The sequence below is a fragment of the Oryzias melastigma genome, linkage group LG23, assembly GCF_002922805.2.
Source record: "Oryzias melastigma strain HK-1 linkage group LG23, ASM292280v2, whole genome shotgun sequence".
Lineage (NCBI taxonomy): Eukaryota > Metazoa > Chordata > Actinopteri > Beloniformes > Adrianichthyidae > Oryzias > Oryzias melastigma.
In genome coordinates, this window is record NC_050534.1 from 152,147 (window position 1) to 169,860 (window position 17,714).

Sequence of the window (17,714 nt, forward strand, 5' to 3'; positions counted from 1 at the left end):
GCTCTCCCTCTCTTATAGCCCTTCACACCCCAAACTTAACAACAAAAGTGGTGAGCAGCAATAGTCAGTTTTGATTAATTTGACACAAAAACATCTCAAAGACACAGTTTTCATCAGAGTGGGTCTGTGGAATCTGACTGTCCAAGTTCTGCCAGTGAGAATGTTGATCTAACAGGTGAAAAACCTGCACTGAGCCCATAAAAATGCCAGAAACAAACTGCTTCCTCCTTGAAACTCATTCCATAACTTCAAAACAATTGAGGGACATCCAACTAGGGCTGCGACGATTAGTCGACTAATCGACGACTAATCGACTATTAAAATAGTCGACGACTAATTTAATAGTCGATTAGTCGTTACTTTATATTATATGGAGTCAGTGTAGTAAAGTTGAAAGTTATAATGGTGTTATGCTAGCTTATTGAACTATTTTGGCATTTATTAAGGTTTTTTTAGGCTATTTTGGAGTTTTTATTTCAGCTACATGCTAGCTGTCTTTGCTAACTTAGGCTTTTTTTAGGCTAATTTGGCCTTTAACTAATATTTTAGTTGGCTATCAGCATCTTCAGCCATCGTCACTAGCATCTTTTGCGGCCAAATTCAGCTTACATTTCATTTATAATGATGCTAGTGTGAATATATATATATATATATATATAGTTTTTAGTTAGTTTAAAGTGAATGATGGTTAAGATTTGTGTTTTACATCAACTTTGTGCATGACCCGATTAGTCGACTAATCGGAAAAAATAATCGGTGATTAGTCGACTATTAAAATAATCGTTTGTGGCAGCCCTACATCCAACCAAGAGAGACCCTGGCTAATTGCTGGAGTCATTACCGTTTCAGGCCTTAAAAGTAAAGTTGATCAACTTCATGGGCGACTGACCTGAACTGAGGAGAAGCTGTGGATTACAAGAACAAACTCCAGAGTTTAAAGCAAAATGTAAATGTGATTGCACCTGCCCATCTGCACTACAAACAGCAGACACTTAGAGCAGCAGCTTCACATGAGACAGATTTGGTTGATTGGCCTCAGAAAGCTGCCGCCAGTGTTTTCTTTAATCCCAAAAAGCCGAAGCTGCCTGTGAAAAGCCAAGTTTCCGGTCTAACAGAGGAACCTCATCATCTGAAGAAGAAGGTGGAAGAATGAGACACGTTTTATGGAACTGTGAGCATGGATGCCCTGACTCACACGCCACTTCCTCTAACCAGGAGGCAGCAGTTGAGGGCAAACAGAGGTTGATCAGAGTATCTGTCACCTGACTCGGCTTCTGGCAGCAGCACGTTTGAGAATCAGGCTGGCTACTTTCCATCGTTTCCAAACTCCAAACTGTTGGTTTGAGTTCAGGGCAGAAACGCTTTGACTAAAAGAAGAACTGCCGAGATGTCAAACTGACTCCACCACATCAGTCACAGCAGCAACAGGAAACTAGAAGCCTCCTAGTTTTCTCCCGATTACCGTATTTTTCACACTAAAGGGAGCACTGGATTTATGCGTCCAGTGCTACGTGTTAGCTGTTTTGGCTAATTTAGGCTTTTTTTTTTGTAAGTACTTTAGGCTATTTTGGAGTTTATTTAATATTTGAGCTTTATGCTAGCTGTTTTGGCTAAATTAGGCTTTATTTGAGCCTTAGGCTATTTTGGGGTTTAGCTGATATTTTAGCGACATGCTGGCCTTTTTTGGCTAATTTAGGCTATTTTTTCCTCTCTTTTAAGCTAATATTTTAGCTTGCTACCAGCTTGCGCGTTTTCAGCTATTAGCTTCAGCGCATTTAACCATCAATTTTTAGCATCTGCAACGGCCACATTCAGCTTACAGCATTCACGCTAGCATCATCACAGTTGATGCTAAATATCTAGTTCTAGAACTTGTTAGTAACACGCTAATGTTAGAAGCGTTAGCCTATTCACAATACCTTTAACTTCTAACCTTGTTTGCAACACGTAAAATGACAGACCGACAAAATGCTAAAACAAATGTTACTGTGATTAGGCCAACTCCTAACCTTGTTAGTAACACATAAAAATAAATAACACACAGTCCGACACCGCTGCACATTAGCCACGTCAGCATATTCACAATAACACTCAACCTTGTTTGGAATTTGTAAAAACAAAACAGACCAACATGTGCGTCTCAAAATCCCTTCAACATCAGTAAACACAACCAGAATGAATACATCTATAAGACACTATGGATTATAAGATGTCAGTTAGTGAAAAAAACTAAGGCTTTTAAGAGGGCCTATTCATGCAGAAAATACCGTACTCTGAACCAATCAAGCTACATTCAAGTTTTTGAACGCATGGTGTTCACACTGGACAAGCAGGGAGGGGCTTCTTCTGCTTTTTCCTCTGTTTACTAGCGCCTGACCACCTCCTACTGGTGGAAAGTGTTTAGTGTTAAATGTTGAAGCAGGGCTGGTTTTGTGAATCTCGCTGCAGGCTTTTACTTTCACAGCTCTATTCCGATATAGAAACACTTGGTGCTATAACTCCGCCTGGACACATTTCTACTTCATGATCAACTTTCAAACAGTTGGCACTTCTGTGAGTTCAAGGGGACACCATCCATATGTCATTACCAAATCAGAGTTTCTGATTGGTCAGAGTTTGACCTGGTTTTAACTTTCACAAACCTTTAATGGCCACGTGTTTTGTACGTAGAGCCCAAAAACTGTCTTAAAAATAGAACACAGAAACCCAAAACACACATATACGGGCGTTCACATAGACTTTTCATTGGAAGTGGTGGCTTGAACATGCACTGGTGAGGGCTGCAGAGTGCAGAGATGCTGAACATCAATAAGAAGCAGATCTGCTCGTGATCCCTACAAATGCTCATCTCAGCGCCGTAATAATAGTTTCAACACTGAAGACTAGAATTCCACATGAACCTTCAGTGAGTCAGTTATGGAGTAACATCTCACGACAAAGAAACCAATTTCCGAGACTGAACAACCTAAAGAAAAGAAACTGTGCGGCAGGAGAATCTCATCATTTGGATATCTAACAGCAGGAGCTGTAGTTCTGAACATATAGTGCCACAAGCTCGTCCTATTGACTCAGACCAGAGAACTTTGTCGCACAGGACAGTGTGTGCTTTAATCCTTCCTGCCAAAGAAGTAAGGTCCGCTCAGGAAAACAGATCCTCACAGCCGAGCCGGTCAGAACCCACATGTGGAGGAATTCTGCCCGATTCTGGTGGATTCAGAGCAAATGCAAACACAGGCTGACGCCGGGTACAGGTGGTCGTTCAGCTGGATAATCAGGGTTAACTGCTGTCAGCAAGCGGCCACCCCAGCTCAAGTGGCCTGGAGTGGCACGCCGAGTCTGCCCCGGCTGCAGCACGGTCCAAACAAACACTACCTGGCTGTGACCCCTGACCTGCCCCAGCCTGAGCAGCAAAAGTAACAGAACCACCTCGCTCTAGCAACTGCAAGGGAGCGATCACAACTACACTTCTTCAACAAAATCTGTTTGACTATGATGTTATTTTGGAACTGTAGTCGTGCATATCCTAAACTCACCTCAATCAAACTATGAATGAAAACACAGTACTGACATGTACTGCTGCCTAAAAAAATAACACTTGACCTTCTGTAGAAACTGAAGTTCTTGTTTGGTTTAGTTGAAGTCTAAGAAAAAGTGCAAAAAAAGAAGAAAAAAAAAATCACTGTAAGGTTTAAATTCAATTATTTCGAGTGAAACTGTTTTAGAAAAGAATCAACCGTCTTCAGAGACACAGGAATGCCTGAAGATGACTCCAGTTTCTACCAAGAAACACAGTTTTCAGCTTAATTTTGTTGTATTTGTTCTCCATCATCAGAAAAAATATCACAAAAACATGTTAAAAACACAGTTTTCATCAAAATGGGTGTGAGAAATTTATCTCTGTCCAAGTTCAACCAACACATGTTAGTATGCTAATCTAACAGGTCAAAGACCTGAGCTGATGGATCCGACTTGATCTGATCCGTCACATCTCCATCTAACATCTGTTTGGTCAGAATGTTGTGAACCCTCTGCAGGTCTCAGGGACTGATACCTTCGTCTAAAACAGACAAATTAAGCCATCCAAGATGTCAGAAACAAACTGCATCCTCCTTGAAACTCATTCCAAAGCTTCAAAACAATTGACTGGCATCCAACTGAGAAAGACCCTGGCTAATTGCTGGAATGATTACCGTTTCAGGCTTTAAAAATAAAGTTGATCAACTTCACGGGCGACTGGCGTGAACTAAGAATAGATTACAAGAACAAACTCCTAAATTTATGGGTGTATTCAGACTACCACCGACATCAGACATTTTTATTTCAAACTAAAGCTTGAAAACAAAACCACATGACTAAACCGTCTTAGGTCATTGGCCGGGAATTACGAGGGCAGGGCAAAGCAACCAGAGAAAGAATAATACTTTGCAATCCGTGTAGGGATAGTTCACTTATTCAAATTTTATTAATTTGCTGAACAATTTTAAGCACCTGTGTCAATGTCAGGTGAATAGCTGAAATCACTGAAGTTAATAGCTGAAATCACTGAAGCTGATAACCAGCTAAAATATTAGCTAAATGCCAAATTAGTCTCAAAAACAAAAAAAATGTAAACTTAGGTTCACCAAAACAGTTCGAATGTAGCTGAAATATTAGCTAAACAGCCTAAAAAAATCTTAGTAAATGCCAAAATAGTCTAAAAAGCTAGCAGAATGCAAATTTTTAAAACCGTAACTTTTTAACATAATTACAAATAAAAAAGGCAGGAATATTATTCCAGAATCAATCAACTTATTTCTTAAATTTCGGCCCGGGCCTCGACTTTGACACGTGTGCTAGTGTGTTTACATCCCATAATGCCTGACTATGGAGGCTGTTTGGGTCCCATTGTTCAGCTCCGAGCATGGAGTCTATTCAGACTGAAGAAAGTCAGAGAGAACCGGGGCTTACTGGGATTGTAAACGAACCAAGAACATCTCCAAATACGGGTCAGAGACCAGTCCCTGGTCCCGTACCAGGGTCTGCTTGGGTGTATTCGGATTGAAAACTAGTTCCAGATTATCTGAGGAGACAAACTCTGGTTCACTTGAACCAAACGTGTCCAGTCTGAATGCACGCTAATGTAACAAAAACAAAGTGAGCTCCAGCCTCTGCAGACCCGACCAATGACTTGATATGCAGAATCAGACAGGTGACAGAGAGGATGCACAGTTCCAACCAGGTAAAGGGGGTTTTAAAGAAAGAGCTTCCTGCAGCAGGACCTGCCCTGAGCTGTCAGGGCAGGTCCTGATCCACCCTCCGGCTGCAGCCTTTCCTCCTCAAAGCACCTGCTCCTCGGCGGCGGCGCACCGACAGCAGCCTCCTGCCGGATGCCCCGTTTGTAAACATTCACCACATGCTACCTGAGAGGAACCGGGAGCCGCGCGGCGGACTCACCGCAGGTAGTACTGCCTCAGCGCGAACGCCGCGTTCGAGCAGCTCCGCGGAAAGTTGAAGTCCTCCGCGAGTTCGATCCATTGGTTTTTGTCAGACACCTGGAAATAAATGATAATGATAATTAACAAAAATACACACACCCAAACATAACATAACATCACCCCCCCTCAAAAAAGAGCGGTTACACTGAAACCATCTGGTCTGCCACAGGTTCCCCCTCCCTAATTAGCCAATATTGGAAATCAATAACTTTCTAAAAACTACCAGGAAACACGAAAAAGCAGAAAAATAGATTATTTTTTTAAATGTGTCATGAGTGTTTTTGTAAAAACGTGACATAAAACGAAGTTAAAGTGAGCGATACCGTTACAGTTTAAGCTAGTTAGCCTGTTAGCTTGCTAGCTAACTTTTTCCCTCTCTCTTTCCCCGCATTGACGCTCAAACGTCACCGAGCCAAACTTCCACAAACTGTCTCCATCCGCGCCGGGGAGCGCTCGCTCCGCGGGGGGGACCGGAGCGAGCGAGCGACCCCTCCGCTGACGGGGTTCTCCACACGGGCCTGTGAGGCCTACATTTGGCGTTGGAGCCATGAAGCCGAAGAAAGATGGCCATGGCGAGGAGGAGGAAAAAAATTCAAGCTCCCCCCCCGGGCTGAAAACTGTGGGTGACAGCGCGTGCGACACGCCGCGTGCCGCGCCGGGCTCCCCGAGGCCGGCCGGGCTCCGTGCCGATAATCGATGGTGAACGTGCCCGCTAATTTTGAGTCGCTCCAACTGCACTCTGACTTCCGAGCGATTCAAACACACAAACTAGCACAAGGCCAACTGCGTCCCCAACACCGTCCTCCACGGGGGGGTCCGCTCGTCCCGGCCGGTCCGGTTGGGGTTCCGGAGTGGACTCCACAGAAAGAACTCTTTTTTGTAGTTTGCTCGCACTCACCTTCGCAAATCCACCTAACGAGACCACTCTGACATAGAGAGCGCTCAGATCCAGCTCTTTCCCACCCACGATAGGAATCTTCTTGAACGCGGATCTGCGTGGAAAACACAAGAAACACGAGCACACATGTTTAAATGACACTTTAGGCCAACTCTCCGGCAAGTGCAGCGGACGGCCAAAGTTGGATTCGTCGCTGGAGCGAGTCTCACCCTCTGCTTTGGTGGAATTGCCGCAGCTCGTCCAGGAAAGCCTGTCCTTTCCTCCGCTGATCTAGTAGATTTTTCCCCGTCGAATTTGCCATGGTTTCTGCATGCAAAAACGGTCAAAGCCCGGTCGAGTCGCTTCCTAAGACACCAAGGATCCCATACTCCGCCGGCGCTCAGTCATTCGCCGAGCTGACTGTTTAAAAAAGTTAAAGAAATAGCTGATAGCAAGAAGAGCGGCAGCTCGCTAATAAAGACTGATGCACAGCAAAGCAAAAGCCCGATACAACCCCGGACTAAGTTCCAACGAACAGTCGCAAATACGACCGATTTACCGGTAGATTAGAAACGCCATGACTGGAGGTGGAGAATTAATGCTTTTGGTCGCGTCTGTGTTCGTTTGGAGTGGTTTGACAGTGTGTTACGGACGCAGCTCCGAGGCTATCGCACACACTGTAGAGCGGCAGAGGGATCCAGTTCTAAGACAAAAAGATGTGAAGGCCGCGGAGCCCGGCCTGCCACGCGCGCAGCGCCCTCTGCGGACAGCGGCGGTACTGCAGCCTGCTGGCTTCGCCGGGGCGAGCGCTGGAACAATAGAGACTGTTTTCATATTTAGGGACCGTCTCACAAACGCGACTCCCCCGTTTAGAAAACGGGTCAGAAGGTTCTTGGAAATGCCCCGTGGGGGGAGGGTATAACGCTTATTAACGCAACTCCAAATCAGGCATACTTTTATTAGACGAACATTTTAAAATTACGTTTAACTTTTGAAACGACTTTTAAAAACTATGTTAGACCAAAAAAAGCATTTAATTGCAAAAAATGAATACATACATATTTATTACACTGTTATTTCGTTTAACATTTAAATAAATAGCGTCAAATCACATTACTATAACGTTTGTGAACGTTTCTGCGCAGGTTCTACCAACTAAAATAAAAGTAAAGCGCCTATTTTAATTTTCTTCATAGATACACACTTTTTTGTAAGTTTTAAAATATATATTATTTATTTTAATTTAGTATTTTTTGTTTCACGAGAATTTAAAATGAAAATAAACACAAAGATTTAAAAATAAAACTAGTGTAAAATAATGAAGTAAAATGTGTTTTTGTTGAAACAAATTGCAGCGCGAGGCTTTTGGGCGCGCGCGCGCCACCATCCCTCGCTGCCTACTTCGCCGCGGCGTTATCTCACGCGATGGCAGAAAATTACACCTGATCCCTTTTCCCTGTAACTGCCAAGCGGATATCTTCTTGATGGGGTTACATTCAACCATTACACGTACCCCTTTGCTCAATGAAAAACCTGTCACAAAATGGCGGAGACGTACGTTAGCAGACCCCATTTTGAAGAATTGACAGCAGACAGCGGAAAACTGTGCATGCATTCGCGTGTCGCCCTCGAATTCGGGCTGTTTTTGCCACAAAAGCGGCGGTGCTCCGGAGGTCACCGCAGCCTGTTTGGACTCCCCACCCGTCTACCGAATTCTGGGCTAACCACTCGCTCTAGCGTGTTAGCTTAGTCACCGGTAGCTAAAAAAGTATCGACAAATCTCACCCTAATATTTTATCTTAATCTAACCAATCAGCCATGGGGATTTCATCTGGATTATTTTATCAGCGCGTTCGCTTGCGGAAACCAACAAAAAGTTTTAAAAAATAAACGATTCAATGGTTAGAAGCTAGCTGTGCTATTTGACAGAGTCGGACATTTTTGCTAACTTTGCTAGCAAGATTACGCCCGAATTTAGTCGATTTGCAGTTTTGAAATGCATTTTAAACGACTCGACTGCATTTATATCGACAATACACACAATATTTATCAGTTTCATTGATAATTCGTACTTTTACCAACAAAATATTTAGACGCGAAACTCACGAAATGCATGTTAGCTTAGCGTGGACGCTAGCCTTTCAGCGTTAATATTTGTAGCTTATTTTAGCCATTATGATTATTATTAATGATCAAATTTGGGGTGTTTACAACAGTCGATTATTAATACAGTTGTTAATTAATGTATATACTCTTCGGTGCATCTCCTGCACTGACTGCTGCATCAGCAGATCTTGTTTTCAATGATGTGCATCTCTGAAACATTTTCAATTATTCCGAAAAGTAAAAAAAAAACAGTTTTACTTCGAGGAGAAAAGACAAGTCGGAACTATCCTTCTAATCATGTGTAATTCTTAAGATGTGTTAAATAAAACTATTCTAAAAGCAGAGTTGAACCTCTGCTAAGCTACTGAATAGGTTTGTATTCACAATTTGATTAACAATTTTTACAAAAATCAAATTGTAAATATATTTCTTAAAGTAAATGTTTGATTTTGACAATTGTTTTCATATATTGAGTTATTAAAACTTAATAGATGCACTAAAAAGATAAATTATTACATTAAAAAATAACGAAACCTTTTTTTTAAATCTGAAGAATTGCAATAAATGACTTTAGAGTAAAAACTTTTAATTTGATTAATCAAGATTATACATTTCAAGTGAAGTTGGTTGATATTTCTTAAAATATATATAAAAAATAAATACTTGTTAATACAGAATAAATTCCATCAGATACAGTTAAATATACAAACAATTATGATAAAATTTCGACTTGTGAACCCACTTTAGATAAATATGTAATGAAAATGTTTTCAAAATAAAAGATGAGCCTATTCAGATATCTTCTTTGAAGAATGTTCTCAAATGCCAGCAAGACCAACAAAACAGCAAAGTTTAGCAAAATAAAGTGGAACAATTTAATTTTGAAAGCATTTTTAATATGTAACTTTTTCTACTTCCTGTTTTAGCCCTTTTACATGAATATGAAAGGATTGTTCTATGAAGAAATGCTATAATAATAACTGTATTTACTCAACTCCTCTTATAATATTAGTTAACTGTTCCAATATCCACACATGTTGCAGTAATACTCTTTTATGAGCACATGTCAGCTTCAGTTTCTCTACAATACATTTTCAAATCTCCTGCAAATGTTTTTGCATTAACAGCCATGATATTTTGTAACTTTACACATCACTTACTTTGAGGCATTTAATGCAGAAGTTATTGAAAATAATCAGAGACACTTTTATTTGATGTGATTCTAACATTTTTAAAGAATCATCTGTTTAATAGTGCTGAATAAAAGTCTTTAGACCCCCAAATTAAAAACTACACAATGATTTTGCATTTGTGTCTTCATTTCTATGAATTTTACAAAGCTTTCAAATGATTTCATGAAGCTGAAATGAAATAATACAAATATATTTAAAAAGTATCATCGGTTTGTTTTTAATGAGCTCATGTAAAAGGGTAGAGGACGGAGTGCGGTCAGTGTGGAAGCGTGTTAAAAAGCTCCACGCTCAGTGATGCCGTCACCTCAGAGGTCCTCATGTGACGCGACAGTCAGGCCTCCTGTGGCATATGGTACAAATGAGGCCAGTAAACCCAATTTGCCCCCAAGCACCCAGACAAAAGACCCCAGTGGGGCGCCAACTGCATGCAATAGTCCTCACACTGCAGCCTCAGAACCTGAGACATCAGCAGCCGGTTTGATTTGAGGGAGAAGAGCTCCATCTTCTGATCAAAATACAACACTGCAGGTTCTATCTTTGGATGGAATTGGTTTGGACAGTTTTTCCTGAAAGAATTTGATTAAATATAAAGTTTGACCAACAACAACAACAAAAAAGATGAATATAACTTGTTTTACCAACCTAAAGTGTCCAATAACCACACAATTGATCCAACAAAACAGTTCAAAAGTGTGTCTACGAAGATAGGCTCCAGCAGCCCATGACCCCGAAAAATTTCAGAAGATGAATAAATTATGTTTTGTGTTTTTAACATGTTCTTGTAGCATTTTTCTTGTGATAAATGGCATTTATAAAGACAGTTAAGATTAAAATTGCATTTCTGAGTATTTCTTTTTTCAAATTCATGTGAATCTGGAGTAGACAAAAAAATTCTGTTCGAAAAAGCTTGTAGTTGTTACGCAGAGTCTACAATCAGCAGGTCACAATTTCTGTTGTACCGCTAATGCTAGCTTGGGGGTGTGAGGGCCTGTAAGCTAGCAGGAGAGAGTGTTAGCAGAGGAATGATGAGGTTTACTCTCGGCTAAAGGCCCCGCCCACAACTCAGAGGTGAATTTCTAATGAACTCCTGCCGCTCTGCAGAAACTATGTACTAGAAAACGACAAGTTCTTTTTTAATAAAATGGAGAGATTATTTCAAAATTTCACATCGTAAAACTGCAAATTCATATCTCCAATGCTGACGCCACAATAAAAGCATCCAAAACCTTTCTAAAATTTACATCTGTCAGATAGTTTACTTCTATTCAAGAATCCGTTCATTCAAACAAGTGATGGGTCATGCTCGAAAGGATCGATTCTAAAAGTCACTGCCTGGTAGGCAGTGGAAAGAGGCAAGGCAAGTTTATCTGTATAGCACATTTCATGTACAGAGACCATTCAAAGTGCTTAGTCTTTATAAAGACTTAAATGATTGGAGCTGATTCTTAACTTTTTTTGTTTTTGTCTGTTGGTTCAAACCTAATGTGTTTTGCAATATCACATACGTCAGTGCTATAGACCCCATCTGAGGTCCTGTGGCGTGATTTGAGCGTCGAGCGCCGCTCGTTGGTCTGGTAGCAGCGCGATTTGAGCCCTGAATACACTACACATTAAAACATTTTTAACATAAAAAACATTTTTTTGCAAAGTTATGGTAAAACAAAAAACCGAAAAATCAGATGGAAAAATCAAATAGAAAAACAACTTCAGGTTAATGCCATCATGGTGACATATGGGTTGTAAAAAATATATGCTTATTTTATTACAATTCTGTCAGAGAGAACAAGATTTAACTGTTCTTTCCTTTTCATCTGCTTCCTTAGGGCTCAGATCGTCATAGCACGTTATCTGCCTTCATCCACTGTGGTGAAGAAAGGGGTTTTAGTCACTGCTTCTGGAGGTCGTCCAGCTGAAGGAGATTAGTTTGGCCTGTAAACTCTTTCAAAACAGAACTGCATGTAGCTGAAATATTAGCTAAACTCCTAAATAGCCTAAAAATTTGTAGTAAATGCCAAAATAGCCTAATGTTTATGGTAAAATTAGAAGTGTTGAAGAATTTCATTCAAATCCCACAGAACTAAACTCTATCCCCACTAGGTGGAGCCTTTGTTTCATTTCAGACACCAAGTCAGTTCGTTTAATATATGTCGTTTATTTAGTTACTGCATGGTCTTTTAACAAAATATCAAGTGTTTTCAGTGTCATAGCTTTCATAGAATATAAGTTCAGGGCCCACTGTTTCAGTATTTTAAGTATTTGGCCGGCAGTAAGTCAGACCTGATCCCGGTGCATGTTGGACTCCGGCAGGGCTGCCCTTTATCACCGGTTCTGTTCATAATTTTTATGGACAGAATTTCTAGGCGCAGCCAGGGGCTGGAGGGGATCTGGTTTGGGGACCACAGGATTTCCTCTGCTCTTTGCAGATGATGTTGTTCTGTTGGCTCCATCAAGCCGGGACCTCCAGCATGTATTGGAGTGGTTTGCAGCCGAGTGTGAAGCAGCTGGGATGAGGGTCAGCACCACTAAGTCTGAGGCCATGGTTCTCAACCGGAGAAAGGTAGTTTGCTCTCTCTGGGTGGGTGGAGTGCTCCTGCCTCAGGGTGGCAGATCGGAGCGTGAGATCGACAGGCGGATTGGAGCGGCGTTCGCCATCTCACGGTCACTGTACCGGTCCGTCGTGGTGAAAAGAGAGCTGAGCCAGAAAGCAAAGCTCTCAATTTACCGGTCGATCTTCGTCCCAGTACTCACCTATGGTCATGAGCTCTGGGTCGTGACCGAAAGAACGAGATCCCGACTACAAGCGGCTGAAATAAGTTTTCCCCGGAGGGTGGCTGGGCGCTCTCTTGGTGACCCCGAGAGAGCTCGGAGTAGAGCCGCTTCTGCTCCGCATCAAGAGGAGCCAGTTGAGGTGGCTCAGGCATCTGGTTCGGATGCCTCCTGGACGCCTCCCTGGTGAGGTGTTCTGGGCATGTCCCACTGGGCGGAGGCCCCAGGGAAGACCCAGGACACGCTGGAGAGACTATGTTTCTCAGGTGGCCCCTGAACGCCTCGGCGTCCCCCCAGAGGAGCTGGAGGAAGTGGCCGGGGAGAGGGAAGTCTGGGCATCTTTGATAGACTGCTGCCCCCCCGACCCGGTCCTGGATGAAGCGGAGGAAGATGGAATCTTATTGTTGGTCGCACTTTTTTTTTTTTGATAAGAAAGTGTAAGTGAGTTCGCACAAAATTTTGGAAATTCATGCCTCACTGTTGAGTTTCTTTCTTGGTCATACAGACAGAAGGAAGCCCAGCTAGAATATACAGCGTTCTGTTCAATGACACAAACACAGCAGAGAGCAGATGTTAGTGAAGGAGCTGTGGATGTAAACTTTTTAAAACATTTACTGCTATTATCTCTGTGTTTTGAATCTTAACAGTTTGGCAGATGTATTTGATGTTATCATCAAAGTTTAAAAATGTTTTTGTATCAGTTAAAGATGCTAGCTGGAGCCTTTTTCTTAAAGTACAAGGAAATCGTCTATTTGAAGGTAAATTCTGAATGTAATTGAGATGTTTTTACCATGTATGTAATGTAATGTATGTTTTTGTTTTTTAGCACTTTGAGATGTTTTTAATGGGGAAAGGACTTTGTTGCTAAACTTTATCAGTCATTTATGGATTGAACCTCATCGATCTCACTCCTTTCTGGTCTTGGGTAACATACATTTACAAGCTCAATTATATAGATTATAGACATGTCTTCCATTGGTCCAGTAGTCTGTGTGAGAACTGATGGGACTCTAACTTTATTAGCTTTCCTGTTGATCTGCTGGACACAGCGCTCTGTGAACAGCCAGCCTCCTTAGATATAGTGACGAAGAGGCTGAGACGTTTGGATCCATAAGCAAATGGTTTAATGGACGAGGGCAAGACATAAGCGTGGTCAGAGTCCAGGCGTGGGTCGAGGGAGGAGGCAGGCAGGAAACCGAGGAGACAGGCAGAGATCAAAACCAGGAGACAAAGTAACTAGAAACGCTCAGAGATGTATGCAGGGCAGTACAAGACTTTGCACTGAGGTGGTGACTGCAGGAAGACTATATACACTGGTAGTGATGAGGTGGATTGAAAACAGCTGAGGAGATCTGGCTGGGTGTAGAGAGGGAGTGCAGAGTCAATACTCAGGTGAGGGCTCCCTCTGGTGGTCGTATGTGGAGCCAGAAGGGGAAATGCTGTCAGATATGAGCTGTGGAGACAATGGAGGGGATGATGGTCTTCTGGATAATAGTCTGAAGTCTTCCCCATACTGTATTCTACTGAACCAATTTAACGACATGTGGGGAGCTTGTACAGATGCCTTGAGTTTAGTAGATGTATAGTTGGTGAAACTCGGTTTCAAACATTTATAATATGCAAACTTTGGGCAGATTCACGACAGTGTCAGCAACAGAAAAGAAGTCTTGCCCTGAACGCTGCTGGAATGTTTTTTACCCTTTATTACATACAATTATCATCCTGCACTTATAATATGTAAGTGGGTCAGCATGTTCCACTGCAGGGTAAACACGGCTGCAGCAACATTTCACAGCTGCAACTCGGTTTCACGCTCTGACCCTGGTGTCTTGGGACTCATGCAGCTCAATGGAATGTCGTCACTGTTTGCCTTTAGTTCCATCAGCGGCTTCAAAAGAAGAGAAACTGGAATTTTCTTTCATGTCCTGCACCGAGAACAACAAACTTCTCTCTTCTTTCAGTTAAAACAGACACAGAATGTTGTTTTTCCTCAGTTTGCTGCATATTTTAAAATATTTTAAAGGAACAGTCGGTTTTGTGTGACAAAATACTGAATGGGAACAATTTCAGCACAAAGAGAAACTTCAACAAAATAATGTATTCACTCAATGACATTCAAGAGAGTTTTGGAAATTTTGTGTCAGAGAACACAAAGCAGTCGTTAGAGCTCCACACAGCGCTCATTAATGTGAAAGTTCATGACGGGACAGATGGAACAAGAACCAGAAGAAAGCCTCTTCTGTCTAAAGAAAGAAGGAACCGAAGTTCACAAAGCTGCATCTGAACATCCACATGGCTTCAGGATCAACGTGCACCAGCCCACTCTCATGCACGGGGGTGGAGGAATGATGGTTGGAGTACAAAGAGGGAACGGAGCCACAGAATCTTTTTTCTGTCATATTTTTCAGGTCATGATTAGCATTTAAAATTATTGTTATTTGTGTCTTTTAATAATTTGCGTACTTTATCTGACTGAAAGTATTGATGTTGTTGTTCACCTTTCGTCTTATCCCATCAATCTCCTCCCATTTTATTTATCAGTAACAGTAAACGTTTCACATCAAGTGAAAAAGTCTCTGAAAAATGTGGACAAGAATGTCTTTAGTGTGACTCTGAAGGAACAACGGGAGTTTTGGAGGGCTTTATACATTTTTTTGACAAAAAGCTTGTTTGATGGTTTCCCTTCACAAAGGCGAGGGTGCGGCTGAAACACAAACCGACCTTCTTCTCTTCCTCACGAGATCAGCGAGCTTCCTATTGTTTCTCCGTTTGGACCCAAAGGCAAAAGTGTGTTGATGGTTGGAGCGTCCTGCAGTCAGCCTGATTGTGTTTCCATCAACTGTTTGTTAACTTTTGTGGTGACTTGTACTGTCAGTACAGATGGAACAGCGCCTCTGGGATCTTCAGCGGGAGTTTCTGTGGAGGCGGAGCTCTGAGCATCTCCTCTGAGGCTGCTGCCCCCACATCCTGACTCCGGATGAGCAGGACAAGATGGATGGATCGTTCGGATCGTACTGGAACAGATGCATTTGCTTCATTTAATAAAGGACAGACATAAGAAGCTGAACAGAAGATAAACTTGTTCTGGTTCTTTTCAGAACCAACCCAGACCCCCAGAAAATCTTATTTTATCTCATTATTGTGGGTTTTTTACTTTATACCTGCAGGTAATCTGTGTTTCAGGAAGCAGAGAAAACTCCTGTAAAAATCCACAAGAGAGTGACTGAAGTTACTGACATTATATAGTTTATTAGTGGAAATTCACATTTCTTTCTAGATCACTTTTCCTGCTATAGAACACCTGAAAGGGCTTTACATGCATTAAATAAATAATAGTAAAAATATCAATAACAGCAAAATCTTTGGCCAAAACAAAATACTTTTTTGTTTTGCATTTATTTGTTTAAAAGAGGACAATGATATCTAAGAGAAAACACATGTTTTAAAAAAGCCATAATTAGCCAATAAAAACACTAAGTACAACAAAAAATGACATACGTGTTGAAACCTAATAAAACCTGGAGTGTCCAGGAGCTGTATAATAAAAGGCAAGAAAATACAGTAAAAAACTGCAAAGAACAGGACATCACAGGGAGTCAAAACAAACATTAAATCTATTAAATCTAAAATACATATTCATCTCTTTGGTCTCACCTGTAAAGTTTTTAATGTTGTGTTATTACCATGAATGTAGTCGTCTGTTTTACTGAAAAAACATGCAAAAACATATTAAAGAGACTAAATATTAGGGCTGGGTGTCGATTATAATTTCCAGAAACGATTTAATTCGATTCAATAGAGCCTGAATCGATTTGATTCTGATTTTTTTTTCTATTCTTTCGATCCTTCAATTCAAAATTTTAGTTTAAACATTAAGACACATTGGTTTATTAATACATTAATAATCTACTATATGTTTTGAATATATGTATATTAATCTGATCCAGTTCACATACTGTAAATGTATCAGTGAAATAATGAGATTGTTAATATCATCCAGTGTTACATGGATTCTCTAAAGGAGAAGTTCTAACTAAAATGTTCAGATCATTAACATTGGAAACATTGTTCTGCTTCTCCTGGAGGACGTTTCAGTTTGACCACTAGGTGGAGATCGCGCTATAGCATTACACCTTATTCAAGAATGAGAAGACACAGTATGAGGAAAAAATAATGTTTTAGATCACAAATGGTTACTTTAAAAAAAAATGTCCTTAAAATTGTTTGCAAAATTCATGTCTGAGAGTTTATAAAGATGTTCATTTAGTCAGCAACATATGTTTAGGTCGACTGAATGTTAGCATTAGCCGTCCTTTGGGAAATGCTATTAAACATTAGTATCAAACTAGCAGACTTTAGCTTTATGTACTAAACTGATTCATATTTTTATGAATCAATTATTGATTTATTAAGTTTTAATTGATTAAATCGATTTTATTAACCCAGCCCTACTAAATATATAACATTTTAATACACAATGAGGTCATACAGAAAATTTGAATCTAGTTCTGTAAACTATAATGCAGTTTGAATTGTCTCTGTACATGAAATGTGCTATACAAATAAACTTGCCTTGCCTTATTTATCTGTTAGAATAGTGATAAAGGGACTGAATGCAGCAAAACTTTGGATTTTTTTAATGTATCATTATTTAAAAAGTGACATCATAAGATATTAATTATATTTTTCAAATGTTAGATATTGGAAAAATAACAAATAAAACAATAAATATTAGTTATAATGAGAAATGTAACTTAAACTATGTTATTTCCATGGGAAATGTTAAACAGTGTGTTGGAGGAAGGACTATGGTATGGGCCAGTTGTGAATGTGATGGAATTCTGAGCTTCAGGTATTGAACCTTGACTAGAGGAGGACGTTCACCTGAGAAGAAATAGAAAAAAAAAAATTAAAATTCAAACTAGAAATGATTTGACATGACCTTCATAAGCATGCTACATTCTATAATATAAGATACAGATGGAAAGACTCATTGTCCAATCAAGCATAAAAACAAAACAAATGCACTACAATAAGTACACACAGAAGTACACAAGATAAAAAATCATGAAAAACGTTTTAAAAAAGGAACTAGAAAAGATATACAAATAAATGACAATTAAGAAACAATATATATATATATATGTGTGTGTGTGTGTGTGTGTGTGTGTGTGTGTATCATATAGCACTAAGCATAATATAATATAATATCTTCTTCTTCTTTTCCTTTGGGCTTTTCCCATCAGGGGTCGCCACAGCGAATCAGTTTCCTCCATCTAAGCCTGTCTTCAGCATCCT

At 40.5% G+C, this 17,714-nt stretch overlaps 1 protein-coding gene across 3 annotated transcripts in view; it reads right to left on the bottom strand.

Annotated features, from left to right (window-relative positions):
• arid2 (AT rich interactive domain 2 (ARID, RFX-like)) overlaps positions 1-7,145 on the bottom strand; it is a 41,297-nt gene extending 34,152 nt beyond the window's left edge. The window contains exons 1-4 of one of the 3 annotated variants that reach the window (XM_024294638.2): positions 6,911-7,145; positions 6,582-6,771; positions 6,373-6,466; positions 5,434-5,531 (exon numbers count right to left, since the gene is read on the bottom strand). In XM_024294638.2, coding sequence (XP_024150406.1) covers positions 5,434-5,531; positions 6,373-6,466; positions 6,582-6,673 — 284 coding nt within the window. In that variant the 5' untranslated portion in view covers positions 6,674-6,771; positions 6,911-7,145. Of the gene's footprint in view, positions 1-5,433; positions 5,532-5,882; positions 6,310-6,372; positions 6,467-6,581; positions 6,772-6,910 lie in introns of those variants that run through there. The other 2 variants (XM_024294640.2, XM_024294641.2) reach the window with 2 other exon arrangements.
• Between the last annotated feature and the right edge of the window lie 10,569 nt (positions 7,146-17,714).